This window comes from Ammodytes marinus (genome assembly GCF_949987685.1).
Source record: "Ammodytes marinus genome assembly, chromosome: 20".
NCBI lineage: Eukaryota > Metazoa > Chordata > Actinopteri > Uranoscopiformes > Ammodytidae > Ammodytes > Ammodytes marinus.
The window spans coordinates 11,356,241-11,380,887 of NC_137224.1; the positions used below are offsets into that span (position 1 = coordinate 11,356,241).

The 24,647-nt window shown below is 38.7% G+C and overlaps 1 protein-coding gene across 2 annotated transcripts; it reads right to left on the reverse strand.

Annotated features, from left to right (window-relative positions):
- Nucleotides 1-2,164: 2,164 nt before the first annotated feature.
- LOC307267043 (alpha-tectorin) lies at nt 2,165-23,831 on the reverse strand. Of its 2 annotated transcripts, XM_080049233.1 has the most exons (33): nt 23,808-23,831; nt 23,307-23,382; nt 23,153-23,179; nt 21,368-21,394; nt 20,937-20,963; nt 20,495-20,527; nt 19,296-19,322; nt 18,865-18,891; nt 18,423-18,455; nt 17,045-17,071; nt 16,427-16,453; nt 14,322-14,437; nt 13,815-14,093; nt 13,307-13,402; nt 13,010-13,175; nt 12,144-12,544; nt 11,489-12,053; nt 10,814-11,397; nt 10,053-10,605; nt 9,366-9,964; nt 8,887-9,044; nt 7,538-7,938; nt 7,167-7,372; nt 6,182-6,577; nt 5,785-6,068; nt 5,219-5,496; nt 4,946-5,065; nt 4,355-4,539; nt 4,073-4,233; nt 3,377-3,628; nt 3,040-3,199; nt 2,859-2,949; nt 2,165-2,759 (listed from the first exon to the last, which is right to left on the reverse strand). In XM_080049233.1, exons 2-33 carry the CDS (start codon nt 23,374-23,376, stop codon nt 2,668-2,670), a joined length of 6,468 nt encoding a protein of 2,155 aa, XP_079905359.1. In that variant the 5' UTR covers nt 23,377-23,382; nt 23,808-23,831; the 3' UTR covers nt 2,165-2,667. The 2 variants fall into 2 exon arrangements, with proteins under 2 accessions (XP_079905359.1, XP_079905360.1); XM_080049234.1 differs by lacking the exons at nt 16,427-16,453; nt 17,045-17,071.
- Nucleotides 23,832-24,647: the final 816 nt, after the last annotated feature.

Here is a 24,647-nt window from a genome sequence, read left to right on the forward strand (position 1 = left end):
TTAGACTATAATACATTTTAATTTTAGTCACATTTTAGCAATTTTCATCCTTCATAGTTTGAGTCTAGTTTTAGTCGACGACAACTCAAAACATTCTAGTTAAGTTATAGTCAAAAGAGCTAAATATATTTTCTCTCTTTAAACTAATGAGGAATCTTTCCATTAATATCATCCGCAATGTCACATTCCTTTGTTTAAATACATTATTGAAAATGTTCATCACTAAATGTCATCCAGTAAAATAGCAAGAAAGACAATGGGTCTGTAATTTGCTGGGTCGGTCTTTTCCTTCCCTTTTTTCCGGATCAAGTAAAAAATAATAATAATAAACATAATATGGCTCCTACATAGTCGCTTCATCTGTTGGAGCTGGTGACTGTAAGTATAGTGCTGAGAAACGTAGAAAAATATAAACTGTCAGTACATTAACACTGTCCAAAGCAACTGTCCAGGGTTCCATTTAAGAAGAGCAGTGAAACAGTCAATGACCTTCAAAATGAATATGTCCAAGTCTCATTATACTTGACATTGGCGAGTTTATGACAGTCAGACACATACCTGCATGTCTCTTCTGCAGTGGAAGAGACATGCAGAGACATCAGTGTTTCCCCTAGAATTGTTTTTAGGCCCGGTGGTAAAAGCTGATAAAGAGTATGCGCGCGGCGTGCGTACCAAATTTGTAGTAGAAATTGACCAAAACTAACCGTATTATGGATGAGCCTCTTTTGACAGCCCGCTACAAATCAGGGCATAGGGTTATGCCTTCACATTCGGTACGTTTGTACATTTTGTGTTTCCCTCAGGATTTTTTGAGACTGCTGGGGGAGAATGGACCTTCTAGTGGGGTCTTGGGGCATGCCCCTGCGGAAGAAAACCTTTACCTTTTTAAAGTTAAATGCATCAAACTGGTGCACTTTGAGAAGCTAAATCTGATTTTATTTTTTTTGCTCTGTAAACAGCTGTCATATGTCCTGCCTAAAACAATTTTATGGAATAATTTGGAGACACAAGCCATATAAACTATTGAAGAAAAACACATAGATATGAAAATAAAATACAATAAACACGAAGACCTAATATAGACAGGTATATCCTGTCTAGTATTAATTTCTGGAATAATCTGGATCATGAAACATTTTCTTTAATGTATCAAATATTAATTTAAAATAAATGAATTAACCTAGGCTACACATCATGATTAGCCTATCAATCAAAATGTGTGCAAAATAAGCAACATTTTGTATTCCGACCATTATATTTCATGTAGCCTAGTTCTCAATTTAAAACATAAAAATAAAGTAGCATTGAAAATACCAAAAAATAAAGCTTGTAGGGCTACTATAGCCTGCTGTTTTCAAGATAACTTGCTGCGCTGTCTCAGCTGTTGATACAGATTGGTTGCCATGGCGACGTAGCAACTTTAACTTTCTAAGTTTTGCTCATCACTTTTTCCTGTTCAACTCCCTGTTACTGAGTCCTAAATATCTCCAGTGTAGCCTATGCCATGGACCTATAAAGGAAGGTTCTTTCTCGTCAGTTTCCCTGTTTGACATGTGCGCTCCGAATGCACACGTGCATCGCGCAGCGTAGCGCAGACTTAAAAAAAAAAAAAAAAAAATATTAATATATTTTTTTTTTTTTTTTTTTTTTTACTTTTTTTTTTTTTTTTTTGGGCAGCTGTTGGCCTGGCGGGGGTCCCGTTGGCCTGGCGGGCCCGCCAGGCCTGTATAATGGTAGGGGAAACACTGGACATTGAAATTGGTTTAATCCAGGGTTGGATATGGCAGGCGAGGTAATATTTTCCTGCTGCCTGGCAAAGGATGACATTGTGTGTGATGTGGATGAGGTGATGTGGCTGGATGTTAAAAGAAGACGTTATCCATACACTGGAATTCATCATCCAACCACCCCATCCCTTCAACAATATTTCTGTTTTCCATTGTTTCTAAATATGACTGTACTTTTTATTTCTTTGAGTAGATAGCAAGACATTAGATTGATCATTTTACTGTAATTCAACCATTCTGTGAGGCGTTATCTAAAACCTGAAAGGTCCAATGGCATTGCTGTTACTAATGACAGGGAATGATTGTGTACAAAAGATCCGTGGCCACAAATAAGATCCATACTTCACACTTTATTTATACCTTTTACCTTCATTAGAAATAGTAACTTTTTATATGAGAACATTTTGATGATAAGAATCAGCTCAGAATATATTTTATATACTTAATTTATCATTTTCATCCTTATAATTAATTTTAAAAAAGTGATTTAAGGATAATAAAAGATCACAAAAAGCCCTGAGGATACAACCATAACATGATACTGAATTCAATTAGGTGAGCAGCAGACAAAAGTTTTGGGAAATCAGAGCCAAATGCTGCCCTCTAATGTTATTAAGAAAAACTATATATGTATAGAAGACCCTCTAAAAGAGGAATACAAATCAGAAGGAATTTACAGGATTATTTTATATAAAATATAAAATATTCTGTAACCATTAACTCATAACACTTTTTAATAATAATATTATAATTATAATAAACTTTATAACCATTATTGATTATAGATGACCATTCCCAAATCAGTGCAAATGGAATTTAGCTACTGCTGATTAATATGTTGATGTGTAATATATCCATCTGTGCTGATCTTCAGATGAGTTTAGGTCAGAGCAGTGGCAGTCAGCAAACTGACCAGCAGGGTCACCGTGGAGATCCACGGTCCTGAAGCACTGCTCCCTACCATCCTTCCATCTGCAAAACAATAGCCAAGGTTTACATAAAACCTAGTACTTATGTCGTCTACAGTACATTAGAAGATGTACAAAATGTTTGAAAAGATAAGAACTTTACCTTTCGAGACCAGTGGTCCGAGTGTGATGTGAGTACTGTCCTGGTAAGTTACATCCCTCCCAACTCGCCTGTGGTACCCAGGGTAGCAATGCTGTAAATGCAATAAAACAATATTAGAAGTGTCTGCTAATGCGCCTGTTGTTAATCTATCTAAACTCACTACCAACACAGGACTACTTACAGTGGAGCAGTTGCTGTGTTTCAAAAGACACATGTGCACCTTGCAGTGCAGGAAGATGGATGAAGAGTTGGTAAAGGTGAACATCTTAAAAGAAAATCGAGCCACATTGGAGATGCCATTCTGAACAATCTCCACTGTACCATCTGCTGGATTAGGACAGCTGGAAGAAAAAGTTGTACAAATTACAATATTATCAGGCGGACCGTAGACTACACTAACACTTTTAAAGTTTGTAAGAGAGGACGGTCAGCACAAGTAAAGAGCCTGTTTTTCAGATTTTGATAGTCAAGAACAAGAAATCATGATGTGAAGAAGAGGTGAAGAATAGCTCATTTACTCTGCAGTAATGAGATCCCAGCGGACAGGGTAGCTGGCGAGGTTGACCGGTGTGGCCCAACAAGAGTCCAGGATGGTGGCGATCTGACGTTCATCAACTCCTTCAGTCCGCACCTCCACAAAAAACCTCTGGGAGATTTCCATTGCTATGTTACTGTCACTGGTGAGGGGGTAGCGGAAGTCGGCATCCTGGAAGGGGATCATCCTCAAAAGATACTTTCCATGACCAGATCGAAGACTCTTGCTTACAATGCTACAAAAACAAAAAAACAAAAATTATAACGTGACCACACTTTGAGAAGGAACAATTAACTGGCAGGTTTTATGTCATTTCTAAGATCAAGACTTACTCATTAATGAGGATTTTACAGTTAAAGGAATGGATACAATTCATGTGAAATGTGTTCCAAAAGAGTCCTTGGAATCTTTGATCACATTTCACTAGGGCTCTGCATGTGATTAATTACATTAGTAACTGTCTTGTTACTTTTTTGCTTTGCAATTGTTGACAAGACATCATTGTAAATGAGGGTCACCCCTCAATGATCTCCCGAGTATAAATAAAGGTAAATATATCACTTACACATTACACATATCACTATACATGAAGGACTGTGGTCATTTTGATTTGGTTAGCAAACACACCCCAACAAGTTAAGAAATCGGTCAAATGAAATAGAGGAGATGGTATTGTTACCTTTCTACAGGGTTAATGCCCACATCCATAGACAGAGCCTGGGACAGAGGGTATTCACAACCGAAACCCATCTTAAAGTTCCTCTGGCGGCTGATTGGATCTTCATTGGGCTCCACGTCACCCTGGATGGTGTTCTCATAGAAGAAATGGGTTCCATTGCTCTTGAAATGAAAATGACACAATGGAATAAGTTCATTATTGTTGTAATATTTATTATGAAGAAAATGTAAATCTGAAATCCCATTCAGTTTGGGTTGATACACATAATGGACTGTAGCCTACCCTGAGAACTGTCCCACACAGATGGTCATCATTGTCAAAGTTGAACATCAGTCGTCCATCCCGGAGAGTACCATTGCAGGAGTCATCTCTGAGGTGGAGGGCGCTAGAGTGAAAGCCGGCTTCAAACAGCTGGCAGCGCGACACAGATATGGTGCCTGAACTACCGTCACAAGTGATGGAGGAATCTAACAAAGAGAAATAGAAATTAAACTTTCATTGTTTTTTGTAAAGCTTATCTCATGAGTAAAGGTGAACTTAACAAACATATTCATAACAATGGACTGACAAATAGCTAGTGTGTTTTGGAGGTTGCTGCTCGTAGCGACAAACCCACAGACAAAAGAGTTGTGAAATAGAAGGTTGCTTAACAAAGACTTATATTTGACCATCAGTTAAAATAATTTTTAAATTGTTAAGAAGAAAACATGTTTTGTCCATCACAATACTCCAATACCCCTGAACATTGGCTACAATTACTATGGTTAAGAAACAAGTCAGAATCACTCAAAGCTTGTGATTGATATTTTTGACAAAATAGACCTACCGGTAATCTAAAAAACAAAACAGTGTTTTAAGCAGAGCTGCACTCACCGTAGCACTCATCGTTCGGTGGACGGTGGTGCTCATCACAGAAGCAGTCGTAAACACCGTCTTTCTCACCACACCACTCATACTCTGTGCAGTCCAGCCCTTCACAGGGGTCTGACTCAGCTATGGAGAGAGCGGAGAAAGGATAAGAAGGAATGGTTTGAGACTGAAACCAATCAAGTCACAGAACATATCCCTTTGTTTCACAAGTAGAACATCATGATTTATTTCATTATTTATTATCGTGTCTGTACCGATAGTCTAATGCAAACATACCACATTGCAAAGCTGAGCGCCACTCAGTGACGTTCAACCCCATAACCGAGCAGGTTCTTTCATAGGCAGAGACAGCAGAACACAGCATGTCATTGGTTTGAGTGTAGTGGCAGAGATCGTAGATACAGGAGCTGAAAAATGCCTGGGGGTCAGAGTGCAGGTGACATTCTCTGAATGGTCCGCTACTGTTGGTGATAACGCTACAGAGTTGTGAGTATTCCTCCATGAAGGGACAGTTGTTTGGTCCATCACCACTGTCATCATCTGTGGATCCACATCTAGAAATTATATTAAACATTTAACACTTTGGCTGACTTTATTTACTTCATCTCATCATTGTTGTGAAAATGGTTCGGGTTATGTCATGGGGCCTTTGACATAAACGTGGAAAACTGTAATTTTTATGGCACTGTTGTGCAAAATTTCAAAGACGTACAAAGTGTGGCTGTGAAAATGCCTTTTTTAAATTGTGGAATACTATTCTGTTTCTGTATTGAAATGTTTTCAATTGACAATGATGATGATCGCGTGTGGAACACTCTGCACACATTTCCACAACAGCTCACCCTGGTTGGCTTGTGGGGGCCTTCCAACTTTGTCCAAAGTCATTGTCATTTTGTGCTGATGTTCCATTGGGGAAGACTTTGTCATCTGCAGGGTCACTGTTGAAGTTTCCACACATTCCCATGATTCTATTCTCATGATTTTGTCCCAGTCTGACCAGTAAAGTCCTCCGGCCGTCAAACTGGACTATCAGGTCATTGGTGTCCACCACTATGTAGCTTCCCTGCATCACTACCTGAGCTAAGGGCCCTGCATTGGTGGGAAGAGACACTTCACTTCCATTCACCTGGAGAGATAAGAGATAAGAGAGACGACCAAACGGTGAGGAAGCACTTGTTAACAATGCTGACACCAGACAGATGTAGAAAGTTCTATAAAATAAAGTAATTAAGTGTTCACCTTTACTCTTTTGTTGGGTCCGATCCTGATGTGTGCTCTCTCTTGTTGAGTTGAGAGATATATGTCCACTGCTGACACAAATGATACGCGGTTGTTGCCACGGTGATTATTGGTGGCTACTACCTGAAACTGGGTTTCATTGGTGCCGTGGCTCACACTCTCAGTAACGATGTAAGAGCATGTGCCCTGGAAATGAGCCAGTGCCCCATCAAAAGTGAGGTAGTGTGGGTCCCCCCACACAGTGCAGGTAGACATTCCATCAAAACAGCCCAGCTGGCCTTTTGTGATGGTGCACTCTTGTGTAGGAGAGCAAGATGCAGCAGAACAGCGCAGATCGTTGGGAGCATGGCACTCACACCTCTGGGAGCAGCCCTCTGTCCAGAAGGACTCACCAGCCTGGATCACATGAGTAAAAGAAACACATTTAAAAATTAAAAAGGATTTGCTCTATTGATAACAAAAAACAAGTATGCTGAGGGGAAACGAAAATTGGATAATGAAAGTATGCGTAAGACACTTTTATATTCATGTCTTTCTGCATGTATTAACTTTAACTTTTTAGTTTTCTCATGTTATTCTGCCAAGTGGTCAGGTATTTTGTGTAACTTGCAGATTTGATCAAATTGACATTCAATAGTCAAAGAATGTTGTTTTAGCAGCAGCCTGGAGTCCTAATCTGACTTTAGTCTTGCTACTGACCATTCAATTAAATCACATTTAAAGTAGAACGCTTTGAGGTAGCTGCTGTGTTGGTACATGTTGGTGATGGTATATTGGCTATACTATGAGAGGCTCCTTCAGTGTGTGTTTGTGGTGGTCTAGAATATCTATCTCTGAATATAGCCCAGTTATCTAGATATCGGAGAGCTGCTTAATGATTTTAATGATCAGGGAAATTGTTATATGTCATAAAAGAGACTGATGCATTATTCAAGGATAGTTATACAAACCTGTTGCTTTATCAATTTACAGGTATGTGACTTACATTATAGTAGAAGCCATCATATAGGCAGCCACAGCTTTCCACAGGGACACAGGTTGTCCCACTCTTCAGGAAGCCCTCATCACAGAAACATCCCTCAGAGCAACTCTGCTCACAGATAGCATCAATGCTGCTGGCACATGTGTGGCCACAGTCAGTACCACACAGTTCATAGTGGCTATGTGCGATAGTGGCTGGACAGTCAAGTCCTTAGTGAAAAAAGAAAGTATTGACGTCAGAGAGAGACTTTTTTCTTTCAAAGGCCATTGTCTGCCTTCTCCAAATCCATTCTTTACTTGTCTTTGAGCTGATAGGATGTGACGTGACGTGTTGATTTTGTAGAACAAAAAAGACTTATCAATTGGTAGACTTACTGCAGGTGGTGTTCTGTCTCCAAGGGTAGATTCGAACATTAGCAGACTGACAGGCACTGACGTAAGCCTGAATGGCCCTGCACAGAAGATCTTGGCCCCGATTCCCCGACACACAAACATCAAACACACAGTCATCGAAATATGGCGCTGGGTCCACCTGGCCATTGCAGAAGCTGAAGGGGCCGTCGACTGCTTTGATCACCTCACACTGAGCTCTAGCAGGCATGTCATTGGTGCATTGTGGGCAGGAGGATCCACACCCATCATCGCAGGTGTAGTTACCTGCCACTTTCCAAGATGTCCCAAACTCATGTGGAGTGGTGACTCTTAGTCCAGATGGGGTGTGGAAGTCATCGTTTGGATTTCCATTGAAGTTTCCACAAAGTCCACATGTTTGTCCACTATTAATGATGATACTTAGATTAGACATTATTCAGATAAGATCAATGGTTTAATCAATCAAAACATTGTACTGCATACGTAGCACCTTTCATAAATTTGAGTGCACTGTACCCCTTTTATAAAGTCCTAAAATTGGTTGCCTTATATGCCTATTTTTTAAATGAATTCATTTCATGGTCTGGCATCAGCATACTTGTCTGACATGCTGGCATTAGCTGACCTTTTGTAAGGTTGATCCAATGCATTGGACAGATACATTTTAGGCAGCTGGGAGTGGCTTCCTTGGATTCTAATTGTCTTATCAGTAAGTTGGTATTGTTCAGTGTATACATTTGTATTTATTTGATCTGTATTGTAACATTTTGATAAAATATTTTTTCTCATGTAAATCAGTCAGAACTTATTTTACTCGTAACATTTTGAATGTCTCATAACCAGCTTGTCAGTCTGTTGTTTCCTTCTAGTCCATGTTCGCACTCAGGCAGTTATAAAAATAACAAGGTTTACAAAGTGCTTTACATGAATCATACAAGTGTAATCATTAAAACAATATCAATAGAGCAGTGTACCAAGTAAGCAAAAATAACATATCCAGAAAATTAAATAAAACATAATGATAAATGAGGAAAAAATGCTTTGTCTCCTTTGTTTTTAAGCCTGAACTTTGGAACAACCAAGAAGGCTTGCTTTTATAAATAGTCCTCAGTTGTGAGAAGCATAACTGTATGATTAGATTTGATGTTGCTGTTCCAAGTGAGGTTGTTGTCAAATATAACATTGAGGTTTCTACACTGAAAAGTAATGAGATGGGAGTCATTTGGGTGTGTGAGGACCCGAGTATATTTCCTGATAGAATTCCTGAGATCTAATGTTATTGGTTATTTAGAAAAATATGTTAGTAATTAGATCTAAGCAGTTAAAATTGAGCAGTGGTGAGCGAGAGAGACCTGTAGTTTGAAGGCACAGAGATAGACACTGTACTCCATCCATCGTATGTGACACTCAGGCCAAAATCAGCACTGACAAATGTGCGAGATCCACTTGCATAGATAGAGACACGACCTCCATTCAAGACAACTGGTACATTCTTAGTTATTCCATTTACCTATATCATTCGGAGTGGGGGTGGGGTGGAAGAGCAATATATTATAATTAGTACTATGACCTATTTTAGTGTGGTGGCAATATTGATATGTTTAACAGATCTGATAAATATATATTTTTGATGCAGCTATGTATAGAGTGGGACATTTCACAGTTGAAAAAATAAACCGACCCTCTGGGGTGAAAAACTATGTAATGGCCTCACTGCTTCTAAAATACTTCAGATATATCTCTAGCATTTCTCCACTGCAATTCCTGTATTAGTTATAATCTCCCATAAACTTCAAATGTAGAATAGTGGTCCAGAAATGGTTCAACTTACCTCTACCATGCTGCTGCTGTCCCCTGACAATCGCACTCGATAGCCCGATACATTCACAAAAATTTCAGCTGTGATTGAAACTGGTAACCCTTGCCAAGGCTCATTCTTAGCTTCCACTGAAAATTGGTTGAGTCCATCAGTTTGATTACAAAGTGTTGCCAGAACATAACGGCATGTTCCCTGGAAGTCATACCGTTTGCCATCAAAGGTGAGGTAGTGAGGGTCACCAGAGGCCGAGCAGGTGCCATGAGGGTTGGGATGGCAGCCATACTCACCCCCCACCACACGGCAGGATTCCTGGCTTCCACAGGAGCTGGAGATACAGTGGACTATCCCAGAAATACCATTACAGCTACACAAGCTCTGACACTCCTCACCATCCCAGAACTGTTCTCCAGCCTGTCTATAGCGGCCCTGGTGATAGCATCCGCAGGCTGTTGGTGGCACACACTGGTTGCCATTGAGGACAAAACCATCATCACACTGGCAACCCTCCTGGCAAACAGTGTCACAAGTAAAGGGGAAAGAGAGGCTTGGGCATGCAGAAGGACAAGAACTTCCACAGACCTCAAAATGACTGTTTAGAGTGCAGTTTTGCTCTAGAGGAAAACAAAGAAATTGAATCATCAAGGTTGTTGAATGTATTTATATCAAAACCACCTTCACCAAAAGTGGTAAACTGCTTACCACATCCAGTTGCATTCCTCCAGTGTCCTACGTCAACACCCTTCTGTTGGCACATGAGTGCATAATCTCGCAGGATTTCACACAGTGCTGTTGCTGGATCTTTAGAGCCTTTAATGATATCCACACATACATCCACATGCCTCCTTGGGTCCACCGTGTTCCAACACTGGGCAAATGGCCCACGCGGTGATCCAAGAATGCCACAGTACTCACTAGAATTGTAATTTGTTGTCGAATTTGGATGAACACTTTCCACACAGTGTGCATCGAGGGAGCCATCTCGCCAACTATCTCCAAATGCTTGAGAGCTGTTGACCAGGTCACCATTGGGTGTGCGGAAGTCGTCATGTGGCTGACCATTATAATTACCGCAGAGTCCACCTAGTGAGCCATTGTAGATACCAGGTGCAGTGATACGCACAAAGTGAGGCCAGACTGTCTGCAGAGTTACACCAAAAGATGTGCGAAGGATGATACTGTGAATGTTGCTGTGGTAGATTTGGATACGGTTGGATGCTGAGCTGATTGGCAGTCTGATACGCTGACCATCAATCTGAAAATATATTTTAACAGCTAGTGTCAGACTTTCATGGTGAATACTTTCGGTTTCATCAAACACTTTTCAGTACTTATTTTAGGAAAAAGGGTTTTCTTACGTCTTGCAAGCAAGACAGAAGTGGTTACAATTTTAGTAAAACCTTTTTATGGTGCCAACACTATTTTGTAAGATTTTGTCACAGTAATTTTGTTCAGGTACTTACCTGAACATTGCCGCTGCCTGTCATTTCAATAGAGATTAGTGTTCCCCCTGCCTCAAACTTTAGCACCCGGGTAAAGCCCTCTTGGCCTCTCGGTACTTTTTCTGCTGTCACCATGAAGTGTTGGTGACCCGACAATCCCATTACTTTGGCAAGGGTCAAACTACATGCTCCAGGGTATTGGTATGTTCGTCCATCAAACGTTTGATATGCCCCTGGGCCCCTAATCCAGCATGTTTCATAGCTTTTAGGTCTGCATCCTCTTTCTCCTTCCACCACCCTGCAAGACTCTAGTTGACCACAACCATGGGAGTGGCAGGTCATGTGGCCATAACTGCAGCTACAACGTCTCCCACAGTCCTCGTCTAGTATGACAGTTTCTCCAGAGCGATAGTAACGACCCTCAAAACTGCAGCCACACTCAGCATGAGGGACACAGACCCCAGCACTGAGGATGAAGCCTGAATTGCAGATGCAGTTCTCCTGTGCAGGGAGAGGGCAGTTGTCGGTAGAATTGGGATTGACACAGGTGGCTGGACATCCTGTGCCTTGGGACTCAAAATGACTGTTGACTGGGCAGACGATTTCTAGACCAAAGAAAACAACATTCCTCGTGACATCATGACCAATTTACACAAAGGAGTATTTGAAATAATGTTAGTTGACTGACAGACATACCACAGAAACCTTGTTTCCTCCAGCTTTCCAAGTGTAAACCATTCTGCTGACATTGACTTGCATACGCATTTAGGGCTTGGCACAAAATCGGCTGGTACCCTCTTACTACACACAGATCATACACACAGCTCTCGACAAAGGTCTGTGGGGGGAATTGTTGATGGCAAGCAGCAAAAGGTCCAGAGACGTTCTTAAGGATGCCACAATGGGCTGTGTCGCTGTATAAAACTGTCTGATCCGCAGTGCATAACGGTGGTTCAGTCACTTCACAACCAGGCTCATCGTACCCTGATGCTCGCCAACTGTTGGCAAATACCACATCAGAGCTTACAAGCTCGCCTTGACGGGTTCGAAAGTCATCTTCGGGGTGATTGTTAAAGTCTCCGCACAGACCACATGTTGCATTCTGGTAAGTGTAAGGCACACTGATCCTGACATAAGTATTTGTGTCATAAGATACCGTCAAGCCAAAGTCAGTGCTGATGATCACAGTAAAACCTGATTCATAGATTTGGACAGTGCCATTGCGTAGGGAGATTGGAGTGTCTGCAAAGAGTCCATTAACCTGTAAGCACACAAGCAATCTTGTCAAGACTAGCAAATACACTGTTGATCTCAAAAAGTCATGAGTTCAAGCCTAAACAAAATAACTCACCTTAGCTCTAGCCTGATTTCCCTTGACAAGTTCAATGGTTTGATTGTAGACAAACACTTTTACCAGTCGAGTCCAGGAAACATGAGTGCTGCCCCAGTGCTCGTTCTTTCCCTCTACTCTGAAGTAGGGCAGCTCATGACCACAATGCTCAGAGAGAACGTAAGTGCAGGTTCCCTGGAAATGAAACACGGTTCCATCGTAGGTATAGTAATGTGGATCACCACTAATGGTGCAGGTGCGTCTATGCACGCTCTGGCAGGAGAACTGAAAGTCAGTAGGCTGGCAGATTTGGGAAAAGGAGCAGGGTTGGTTATGACACTGCAGACCTGCAGAAGTGCATGTGCACTTCTGTGCACAGGCTCTATCGCTCCAGAATGAGTCACCCAGTGGAACAGGCTTTCCTTTAAAGAAAAAGGGAGAAAAGTGTCCTAGAAAGGCATTGGATTCAACATGCAAACACTATTATCATTTAAACCATTTGACTTTTTAAGTTTTGGAGGCGACTTTTCCTTTGATAGCAAACAGTAGGGAAAGGGGACAAGAAATTAGGGGAGAGAATTGAAGATGACTTGAAAGAAAGGTCCCCAACAATCTAGAACCAGGGACACTGCATGGCCATGGTCAGCAGGTCAGTAGGACACGTAGATGCCCAAACTCTCTGACGACTGAGGAATAACTTGGCATATCAATACAAAAAAAAATTAAATTACTTGCACAATAATTTAATGTATTAGCTGCTCAATGCTCACATGTTTTTGCAGCATTGGTAACATTATTAGACTTGCCAACAACATGGAGTTGTGGTCAAATAATCACATTACAGTAAATAAGTACCTATGGTGGCCACCGTCTTGTTCTGGTCTTACCATTGAAAGTGCAGCCCTTTGATCCTTGGTCTGTCCGGAAAGCCCAGCGACCAGGTACATTGACATTGCTGCTCAGGCGAAAATTTAAGGTATTGCCAGTTGTAAAGCTGGAGAATGATCCAGGGATGATGAAATGGTGAGTGGAGATGACTGTGTCATATCCAGCCTAGATATATGTGAAACATATATAAAAGTTAATGTTACACTTTCTGTATATACATGTACATTACAATATTCATACTTCAGTAAGGAATGGCAACATAAAATATCTTTTGTAGCACTTTGTATATCACTAACCTGTACACGATGAGTTGTTTGATTTATCATCCCATAGTTCATCAGCACAAAGGAATGCTGGCCTCCAGAGATCAACACAGCTTGGACAGTTGTGCGCTGGAAAATGATTAATTCATTACCTCAAGTACTGCTTTTTCTATGCTCTGTATACTACAAATCAGAAATACTTTGTCACTGTGTCTGTGTATCACTGTATTTGAAGTATTATTTCATGCTTCAGTTCTTCTTACGTTCTTTGTATTTATAGTTAGCATGTAGGTGGCATGCTATGAAATGCATTATGTACAGAGTATGCACTGGCTGGCATTAGGATTAACTTTTTCTTCAAGAATGAATGATGATAATTAATTACACTAGCAATATGATCACCAGTTTATTGCACTTCACACTAAATGAACTTTCAGGACTTTTTTTTGTTTTGCATTAAACCTATATGCATAATGTATGTGTGTATATTTCATTGAGGGTGGCCTTTTTGGGGGGATGACAAAGAATTAAGTTCACTTACTGTTTCTGGATCGTTATAGTAGGGCACCTCATACCATGTTGCAACAAAGACCCATCTGGCCATAAAAGTCACGCCTGGGAAGTACCCATTAATGTCTTGAGTGGCCTGTTGTAGAACACTTCCATTGGTGTATTGGTTGTAGTACACAGAACCAGATACCCTATTGTCTAAATCCGTCCAGAACGGAGCAATGATCCCGAAAGATCCATTTAATGGGAACCTTTGAGGTACGTATGCTGACAATGGCGAGAGAAAGGTCAGGTGTCCATTGCTGTTCACCTGGAAACGAATAAACCAGTTCTTAGAAATAAAGAATTAGAGGGCAAAACAGACATATTTATCGCTATAGTATTTTATAATCATTATATAGATTACAATATTGAGACTAGAACTAACTCCAATACTTATATAATCGTTGACAGTGGATAAAGTTAGATTCCCCCACAAAACATACCAGAACTTTTCAAAAGATATGGATTTTGGAGTTTCCCAAAAAAATGTACATACATAAATGTGACTATATGATTGTCCAAAGTAAGGGAAAGGCCGTTGTAGTTGAATTTGAGGAGAACTTCCATCATCTACTGGCCTGAGTGTTTTTCCAGCAATAGAGTAGAGAGTTCCTAGAAAGAAAGAAAAAATGTCACATTAAAAAAGTAACAAACTAAATAGAATTTAATGGTCATCCATATTGGCCTTCAAATTAAAAACTAGAAATACCACTTAGCGATTATGCCAAATGTTCAAAAATACATTGGTGTTAAGCAAATAAAACAATGTTTATGTAAATAAAGGGTAGGTAAACAAACTGGGCCAACTTTAGTTGGCAACATGCCTGTTTACAAAGCCTAGGCTGTGTATTAGCACTTTTTTTCCGGCATACACAGTACAGAGAGGAAGTAAATTGTGAGGAGATATTTACAGTCATATGAAAAAGTTTGGGAACCCCTCTCAGCCGGCATTATAATTGACTCTGCTTTCACAAAAAAAAATATAAAAGTGGTATGTCTTTAATTTACCAGGAACAGCTAAGTACTGGGATGTTTTCCAAACAAAGATTTTTTGAAAAGCAGTATTTGGTTGTATGAAATAAAATAAAATGTGAAAAACTGGCTGTGCAAAAATGTGGGTACCCTTGTGGGTTTGTTGATTTTAATGCCTGTAACAGCATGTAAAACTGATTACTTTAAACACAAAGTTGGTTGGATTATGTTGTTAAGCCTTGAACCTCATAGAAATGTCTGTTTAATCATGAGAAAATGTATTTTAGGTGCCTAAATGCAAGTTGCACTTCTCTTTGACTCTCTGCTGAAGTGAGACAGAATGGGATCATCAAAACAGCTCCCAAAAGATCTGAAAAACAAAGATTGTTTATTGTCATGGTTTAGGGGAAGGCTACAAGAAGCTTTCCCAAAGGTTTCAATTGTCAATTTCGACTGTAGGGAACGTTGTCAGGAAATGGAAGGACACAGGCACAGTGGCAGTTAAACCCAGGCATGGCAGACCACGAAAAAAACCGGAGCGGCATAGGTGGAGGATTGTGAGAATGGTTGCACACAACCCACAGATCACCTCCAAAGACCTGCAAGAACATCTGGCTGCAGATTGTGTATCTGTACATCGTTCAACAATTCAGCGCAATTTGCACCAAAACATCTGCTTTTTATAAAGACCAAATAACTTAATTTTTGTCTCATCAGTCCAAAGCATTTTCTTCCAATATGAATCTGGCTTGTCTAAATGAGCTTTTGCATACTCCATGCAACTGTATCTGTGGCGTAGGCGCAGAAAGGGCTTCCTTCTCATCACCCGGCCATACAGATGTTTTGGTGCAAATTGCACTGAATTGTTGAACCATGTACAGATACACAATCTGCAGCCAGATGTTCTTGCAGGTCTTTGGAGGTGATCTTTGGGTTGTGTGCAACCATTGTCACAATCCGCCGCATATGCCGCTCTTGTACTTTTCTTGGTCTGCTAGACCTGGGTTTAACTGCAACTGTGCCTGTGTCCTTCCATTCCCTGACAACGTTCCTTACAGTAGAAATTGACAATTGAAACCTTTGGGAAAGCTTCCTTTAGCCTTCCCCTAAACCATGATAATGATTAATCTTTGTTTTTAAGATCTTTTGGGAGCAGTTGTGATGATCCCATTCTGTTTCACTTCAGCAGAGAGTCAAAGAGAAGTGCAACTTGTATTTAGGCACCTAAAATACATTTTCTCATGATTAAACAGACATTTCTATGAGGTTCAAGGCTTAACAACATAATCCAACCAACTTTGTGTTTAAATTCATCAGTTTTACATGCTTTTACAGGCATTAAAATCAACAAAACCACAAGGGTACCCATATTTTTGCACAGCCAGTTTTTCACATTTTATTTTATTTCATACAACCAAATACTGCTTTTCAAAAAATCTTTGTTTGGAAAACATCCCAGTACTTAGCTGTTCCTGGTAAATTAAAGACATACCACTTTTATATTTTTTTTTGTGAAAGCAGAGTCAATTATAATGCCGGCTGAGAGGGGTTCCCAAACTTTTTCATATGATTGTATATACTGAATTTGTCAAAAAGTGATTTTGGCAACTCACTCCAACTTTAACTTACCTGATGTCACCGGAGGATTCACTGTTCCTATGAAAAGCACAGAAAAGCATATAAATATAATTGGTTGAAAATCTGGGACAATTTAACATCTAACACGACAACTAACAACACTTGAGGTAGTGTCTTTCAGGTTTTTGTCTCCATACTTATTTTCAACATCTGGCTGACATGTACAATACCAAACTACTGTGCATATATGTAAATGTTTTAAATGGAACAAGTAGATGAATTGTTTTACTTAGTATAACCTGTAGCTAACATCTTACAGTGATATTATCAGTGACCCAGATTCCATAGGTAATATAAGTCTATACATAGTTATTCTTAGCTTATGATTAGTGCACGTGAAACCCCCATGTACAGTCCTTAAATTCCATCTGTTAAAAGGGACAAATAAAAGTTTGACTTGGTGTAATATGCAGATAACATATTTTCTTCAAAGCTACTTATTCCTATGAACATCAAATCATACAATGGTGATATTAGCAATACCCCAGATTTCATATAATATCCTGAAGTAATAAATACTTTTAGCAAATAGTTATGACATTATTGTCAAGCCAAATTAAAATAATTAATGTTAAGAGGTTAAACTTCACAGATCCAAACTTCACTTACTTGAAGTGGTCTGAGGAGTCACTGGGCCTATGAAAAAACAAACGCATGAATATCATACTCTGAGTTGACTTGTGTGTGAAATTTCAAGTTAATTGGACTAACGGTGTGAGGGGCGTGGCCTTTCAAATATTTTTCATTTGGGACTTAACACCATCGCCATCATTTGGCAGTTTGCTTAGAAAATAAATAGCACATCATTCCTGGTCAGGACATGTTTTGAGAAATGTTTGCGTTCCTGCATGTAACAATGTGAGAGGAGTAGAATCCTGAAAAAAAGTGTCAGAAGAAGAAGAAATAGTATAGTAGACTGATAGTGTGTACTGTGTTCCTTGAGAAGTCAGAATGTCATGAGACATGTCAGCGTTAGAGAGAAATTTTTCACAACCTAAAGATGCTTAGCAAATGCATGCTAAACATTAAATCATCATTAACTAACCATTAATAATTGCTTAGGAAAGGCTTAATAAGCCTTAACTAAGCATTAACTAATCATTATGTTTAGTTAATGCTTAACTAAGCATTAGTTAACTAAGCATAGTTAATGCCTAACAAAACATTAACTAACCAGTAATAACTAAGCTAATAATAATAATAATAATAACTCACTAACTCATTAGTTCACTGATAAGCATGAACTAACCATTAATAGCATTAAGCATTAATCAACAGTTAATTAATGTACCCTTATTGTAAAGTGTTATCGGAATAATAATAGTGTGCAGCCCTTCAGCAGGCAAAGTCATTACATTTATTTAATTTTTACTTTCCGTGGAAAAGCACGTTCTCTGAAATGTTTGCATTTCTAAGTGTAACGTGTGGGAGGAGATAGAGCTAGAAAAAAGGGAAGGTAGAAGAAGAAGAAGAAGAAGAAGAAGAAGAAGAAGAAGAAGAAGAAGAAGAAGAAGAAGAAGAAGAAGAAGAAGAAGAAGAAGAAGAAGAAGAAGAAGAAGAAGAAGAAGAAGAAGAAGAAGAAGAAGAAGAAGAAGAAGAAGTATGGTGGATAACAATACGTTACAGTGAGGGCCTGTACTTAATAATCTGAGTGGTGGTCTTTATAGTGTTGGTTCAGGATCACATCCCAACTGCAACCAGAGGGGGGCGGTGTAACACTGCTATTCATTACGTTTTATATTTCAAACTTTTAAAGGGGACAAATACAATTATATTTCAAATTGCTGTAAGATGCAGCAAACATATTTTGTTCAAAACTACAAATTCCTACTCTAACCAGCGATCATAAAACAGTGATATTAGTAGAAACCCAGAGTTCATAGCTGAAATGCTGAAGTCATAACTGCTTTGAGCAAAGAGCTATGATCATTGATTGTCCAGCCAATTAAACAAATGAAAGCTCAGGGGTTATCCAAACTTCACTTACTTGAAGTCGCCTGAGGAGTGAATGTGACCGGTCCTGAAAAACAAGCGCATAAAGAAGAATGGATGAAAATCTGAGACTCCTTACATCACTGTGCAAGACTTGAGGTTCAGGCTGTCAGTTTTTAGTCTATAATAAGTTATTTTCAACATATGTGAAATTCCTATGTACTGTTCATATTTCAAACTTTAAAAAAAGGGACAAATAAAATTACATTTAACTTGGTGTGAAATGCAGCCAACATTTTTTGTTCAAAGTTACTTATTCCTACTTATTCCTACTATCTAACAAGAAATCCTACCACAGTGTTATCAGCAGTTACCAAGAGGTGAGGTCATAGGTAATATCCTGAAGTACTAACTACTTTGAGCAACTGATTAGACATCATTTATTGTCAGGCCAGATGACCAAAATAAAGCTCAGAAGATATCCTAGCTTCTCTTACTTGAAGTCGCCTGATGAGTCACCGTTCCTATCAAAAATCAAACACATAATTAATGTTGGATGGAAACCTGACACTGCTTATATCAATGTAAAAGACTTTAGGTTGCGGTTGTCAGTCTTAAGTTTCGATATATAGATATTTCCAACTTCTGGTTAGTACATGTGTACTTTTCTTTCTACTGTACATATATTTCACACCTTTAAAAGAGATAACGTTATTGAAATTTGACTTGGTACAAGCTGCAGCTAACATATTCTGTTCATAGCTACATATTCTTACTATCTAACAAGCAATCATACAGCAGTGATATTAGCTATTTAATAGGTAAAGTCCTGAAGTAATACCTTCTGTGAGCAACTAGTTATGACATTATTTATTTTCCAGCCAATTAAAAATAAGGAAAGTTAAGAGGTTATCAACATTTTCCTTACTTGAAGTCGTCTGAGGAGTCACCGGGCCTATGAAAAAACAGATGCATTAATAAAATACTTTGAGCTGACCCGTGCGTGAAATGTTAACATCAACATCATGTGGATGTTTTCTTAGGAAATAAATAGCACATCATTCCTTGTTTGGGACATGTTTCAAGAAATGTTTGCGTTTCTGCATGTAACAATGTGAGAGGAGTAGCGTCCTGAAAAAGTATTGAAGAAGAAGAATTAGGAATAGTAAACTAATAGTGTATACTGTATTTTTCCTTCTATGACAACTCAGAATGTCATAAGAAACGTTAGAGAGCAATTGATCACAACCTTAAGATATAGGCTGAGAGGTATTTGTAGTGCTAGTTCACATCCCAACTGCAACCAGAGGCGGTGGTATAACACTGCTGTTCAATTTCTCTTTTAGTATGACAATAATAATGATGTAGCTACAGGCCAAACCATGTTAGGAAGTGAGGAAAGTCAGACATGGAAAACACACATGCACACATACACCAGACCCAGAGGAACACACACACACACACACACACACACACACACACACACACACACACACATTTTGTGATTTGAACATGTAAAATGGGCAATTTGGTGTACTCTGGTGAAGAGAATTAAAGAAAAAGAAAACTTTTATTTCAGTTCAAATGAATAGTAAAATGAGCCAAACAAGTTAGTCAGCCAACCTTCTTGACTTTACCCATACAACGTGTGAAGGTATTTACTGAGAAAAACGTTAAAAAAACAGCTCAGAAAAACGGTTAAATTGGAAAAACCAGCTTGTTGATAAAACTATTTGTTCAAGTGAATGAGAGAGAAAAGGCAATAAATAAGACAACAAAAACTTAGAGCCACCAATCTATCGCACCAAATTCCCTTACAATAAACTATTATATACTCTCTCTCTCTCTCTCTCTCTCTCCTGTAATACTGTATGTGTAACTTACACACTATTCAAACCGATCCTGAATTGTAATGCTTTGGGGGATTCTGAATTGTGATGCTTTGTGGTGCCCCCCCCCTTCCTTAGCCTTGTACATCATACTTAGCATTGCACAACATACTTCAAACACTATACGTACATAAGCCCTGCAGCTCACCCGCAGAAAACATTTCCTCAGCAACACTTTTTTGTCGTTACACTCATAGCTCCAAAGAAAAACCTCAGGGGTTATCCAAACTTCACTTACTTGAAGTCACCTGAGGAGTGAATGTGACCGGTCCTGAAAAACAAGCGCATAAAGAAGAATGGATGAAAATCTGAGACTCCTTACATCACTGTGCAAGACTTGAGGTTCAGGCTGTCAGTTTTTAGTCTATAATAAGTTATTTTCAACATATGTGAAATTCCTATGTACTGTTCATATTTCTAACTTTAAAAAAAGGGACAAATAAAATTACATTTAACTTGGTGTGAAATGCAGCCAACATTTTTTGTTCAAAGTTACTTATTCCTACTTATTCCTACTATCTAACAAGAAATCCTACCACAGTGTTATCAGCAGTTACCAAGAGGTGAGGTCATAGGTAATATCCTGAAGTACTAACTACTTTGAGCAACTGATTAGACATCATTTATTGTCAGGCCAGATGACCAAAATAAAGCTCAGAAGATATCCTAGCTTCTCTTACTTGAAGTCGCCTGATGAGTCACCGTTCCTATCAAAAATCAAACACATAATTAATGTTGGATGGAAACCTGACACTGCTTATATCAATGTAAAAGACTTTAGGTTGCGGTTGTCAGTCTTAAGTTTCGATATATAGATATTTCCAACTTCTGGTTAGTACATGTGTACTTTTCTTTCTACTGTACATATATTTCACACCTTTAAAAGAGATAACGTTATTGAAATTTGACTTGGTACAAGCTGCAGCTAACATATTCTGTTCATAGCTACATATTCTTACTATCTAACAAGCAATCATACAGCAGTGATATTAGCTATTTAATAGGTAAAGTCCTGAAGTAATACCTTCTGTGAGCAACTAGTTATGACATTATTTATTTTCCAGCCAATTAAAAATAAGGAAAGTTAAGAGGTTATCAACATTTTCCTTACTTGAAGTCGTCTGAGGAGTCACCGGGCCTATGAAAAAACAGATGCATTAATAAAATACTTTGAGCTGACCCGTGCGTGAAATGTTAACATCAACATCATGTGGATGTTTTCTTAGGAAATAAATAGCACATCATTCCTTGTTTGGGACATGTTTCAAGAAATGTTTGCGTTTCTGCATGTAACAATGTGAGAGGAGTAGCGTCCTGAAAAAGTATTGAAGAAGAAGAATTAGGAATAGTAAACTAATAGTGTATACTGTATTTTTCCTTCTATGACAACTCAGAATGTCATAAGAAACGTTAGAGAGCAATTGATCACAAAGATATAGGCTGAGAGGTATTTGTAGTGCTAGTTCACATCCCAACTGCAACCAGAGGCGGTGGTATAACACTGCTGTTCAATTTCTCTTTTGACAATAATAACGATGTAGCTACAGGCCAAACCATGTTAGGAAGTGAGGAAAATCAGACATGGAAAACACACATGCACACATACACCAGACCCAGAGGAACACACACACACACACACACACACACACACACACACACACACACACACACGCTGTCTGAGTTTGTACCAAGCAGGAAATCCACCACAAAAATATGCTTTTTATTTAATTCATGTTTTTAATTCAATGTATTTACCAACTAAAAGCCTTAACACTTTGAGCTGACTTGTGTGAGAAATTTCAAGCCGATCTGACTAACAGCGTGAGGGGCGTTGCCTTTCAAATAGTTTTCATTTTCATTTGGGGCTTGATAGCTGTGCCATCATGTGGAAGATTGCTTACAAAAGTAATAGTACATCAGTCCCCCTGGGGACACATTTTGATGAATTGTAGCCTTTATGCATGTAACAGTGCAAGAGTAGCAAACTGAAGAAAAAAAATGTCAGAAGAAAAAGAATGAGGAATAGTAAAAGTCTGTACTGTATTTTTCCTTATATGATAAGTCAGAATGTCACGAGACATGTCAATGTTAAGGGAACAATTCAACACAACCTAAATATCTTGGCTTAGAGGTATTTAAAGTGTTAGCCCAGCTGGTGACATAACACTGATATTAAATAAGTTTCTCTTCTTCTTCTTTTTTACTTACAGCAATGCAAACCCTTGTCTCTGGTTTCAAAGTGATGTATTTCCCCAACCCCCAGATCCTTTGTGTTTGTTGTGTTCCATGAACATCACACTTGACACTAAACACTGGGATGGTGTGTAAATTGAGTGGGTTATAACATAACTGATAAACAAGACTTTAGGTCTGTGGCTGTGAGTTTGTTGTCACTAATCTCAGTTATTTTCAACATCTTGTTAGAGCATTTGAAGTTTCCATGTACTGGTACTGTTAATTGGTGTGTCGTAAACTTACTCAACTAGATTGTGTCAATAACAAAGGAGTGTGTCATTGGTTTTAGGGAGAACTGTCGCAAACCTAAAACAATCTCTCTTCATGTTAAGGACATTGTTGACACATAAATATTTAGGAACTGTGTTGGACTCTAAATTAAAGTTTAATTTGAACACACACTGAATGTATTGTGAAATGATGTCAACAGAGAATGTACTTACTGAGCAAGCTAAACTTTTTTTAATGTCTGTGAGGAAATGTTGTGTTTTTTTTAACAGTCTTTTATTGAAAGTATTTTTACTTGTTATTTTATTTGCTGGTTTTGTGGTCTGTAAGAGACAAGAACAGCCTTTGTGTTGATGAGCATCTGATTAGACATCATTGATTCTGTGGCCAAATGAACAAATTAAAGCTAAGAGCTTATCCAAACTTAACTTACCTAAAGTCGTCTGAGGAGTCACTGTACCTGTAGTGAAAAAACAAATGCATTATATAATTGGATTAATTAATAGACGTCTGTGAGTTAATTTACACAGATGCATCAACTGAAATAAAAGTTAGTGTCATTGTATTTTATTTTATTAAACACATACTTATCAATCCCAGAAGCAGAGCAGGTATCAAGATTAGATGTGCCATTTTCCAACGCCCCGAATTAGACATTGGACCCTGTTGACCAAAAAGAATTATCTTAAATTCAACAACAAACACAAAAAACATACTTTGTCACACCCCACTAAGCATGCACCTGTATAATTGTTGAACATTTTAATAGAAAATTCATATGAAACCCTTTAAATAAAGAAAGCCATAACTTGCAATGCTAAGAAATCCTTTTAAAATATTGTAGGTATTAATTAATATTGCATTTTGAAATTGTTTATGTTAGCCGTTAGTTCAGTGTGCTAAGGCTGTTTTCACTATAGTCACCAATGAAATGAAAAGGATTTAATTAAATTGTAAATATAATTCAGTTAGAAATAAGCAAACTTTTTCTTTAATTAACATTATCATTATGTAGCACAGCAGCAGTTTGAAAATAATGTTTCACTTTATTGATCTCATTAAAATATAAATGAAGACAAATTAATTACCTGTTCACATGTACTTCTTTGGCATCTGTTAAACTGCAGGTGTGTAACAAGGCTTTATACAGTAAAAGCTGGCACAGTCCCATACATTTGTTGTTAAACCTGTTAAACCTGTCACAGGACATTTTGGGTTTTTTTCTTATGGTGTAATGCAGGGGTGGCCAACCAGTCAGAGACAAAGAGCCAAATTTGTTTACTGTGTTACTGCAAAGAGCCACATCGTACACACGGGTACACACAGTGGCGATTCCAGGAAATTTTGACTGGGGGTGGCCAAGGTGGGCCACAGAGTTAGAGTGGGGTAGCCATCGCACCCCTGAATGAATAGCATGTGATATGCTGTACAACCAATTCAAAGATCCCAAATGCCCAAATCATGTTAGTATCCATTGTAATGTTTGTCAGAAAACTAAACCCTTGAAGGGGGGTCTGGGGGCATCCCCCCCTGAAGATTTTTTTGTGTTTTTAACATGTAATCTAAGCATTCTGATGCATTCTGGCGAAGATAATAAAGGAAAAAGTCATTATTTATTTCAGCTCAGATGAATAGTAAAATTAGCAAGACAACATAACTTGCTAGCAGCCAGATGCCTAACAACTGCACAGAGGGACGGATGACCACTAGCTTTTGACCAAATATCTTGCTAAAAAATACACCTTTATTTATGAAAGTCTGCCCTTGCTAAGAACATGTTACACTCGCTAACTACAAACTTTATTTTTTTTATTCAGATTTAAAAAATCTGCTGGGACACGTGCCTATACACATGCATGGGTGGCACGCATGTCAAAAGCACACTTATGCTGTTTTCAAGACCTTTGCTGACCAGAGACCAGTTCTAG

Coding starts and splice junctions, on each gene's coding strand:
- LOC307267043 (XM_080049233.1), bottom strand. CDS start 23,376: ATGTCTAATTCGGGGCGTTGGAAAATGGCACATCTAATCTTGATACCT. Junction 21,395..23,152: donor GACTCCTCAGACGACTTTAG/GTAAGTTAAGTT, acceptor GTTTTTTCATAG/GCCCGGTGACTCCTCAGACG. Junction 17,072..18,422: donor CACTCCTCAGGCGACTTCAA/GTAAGTGAAGTT, acceptor GTTTTTTCATAG/GCCCAGTGACTCCTCAGACC.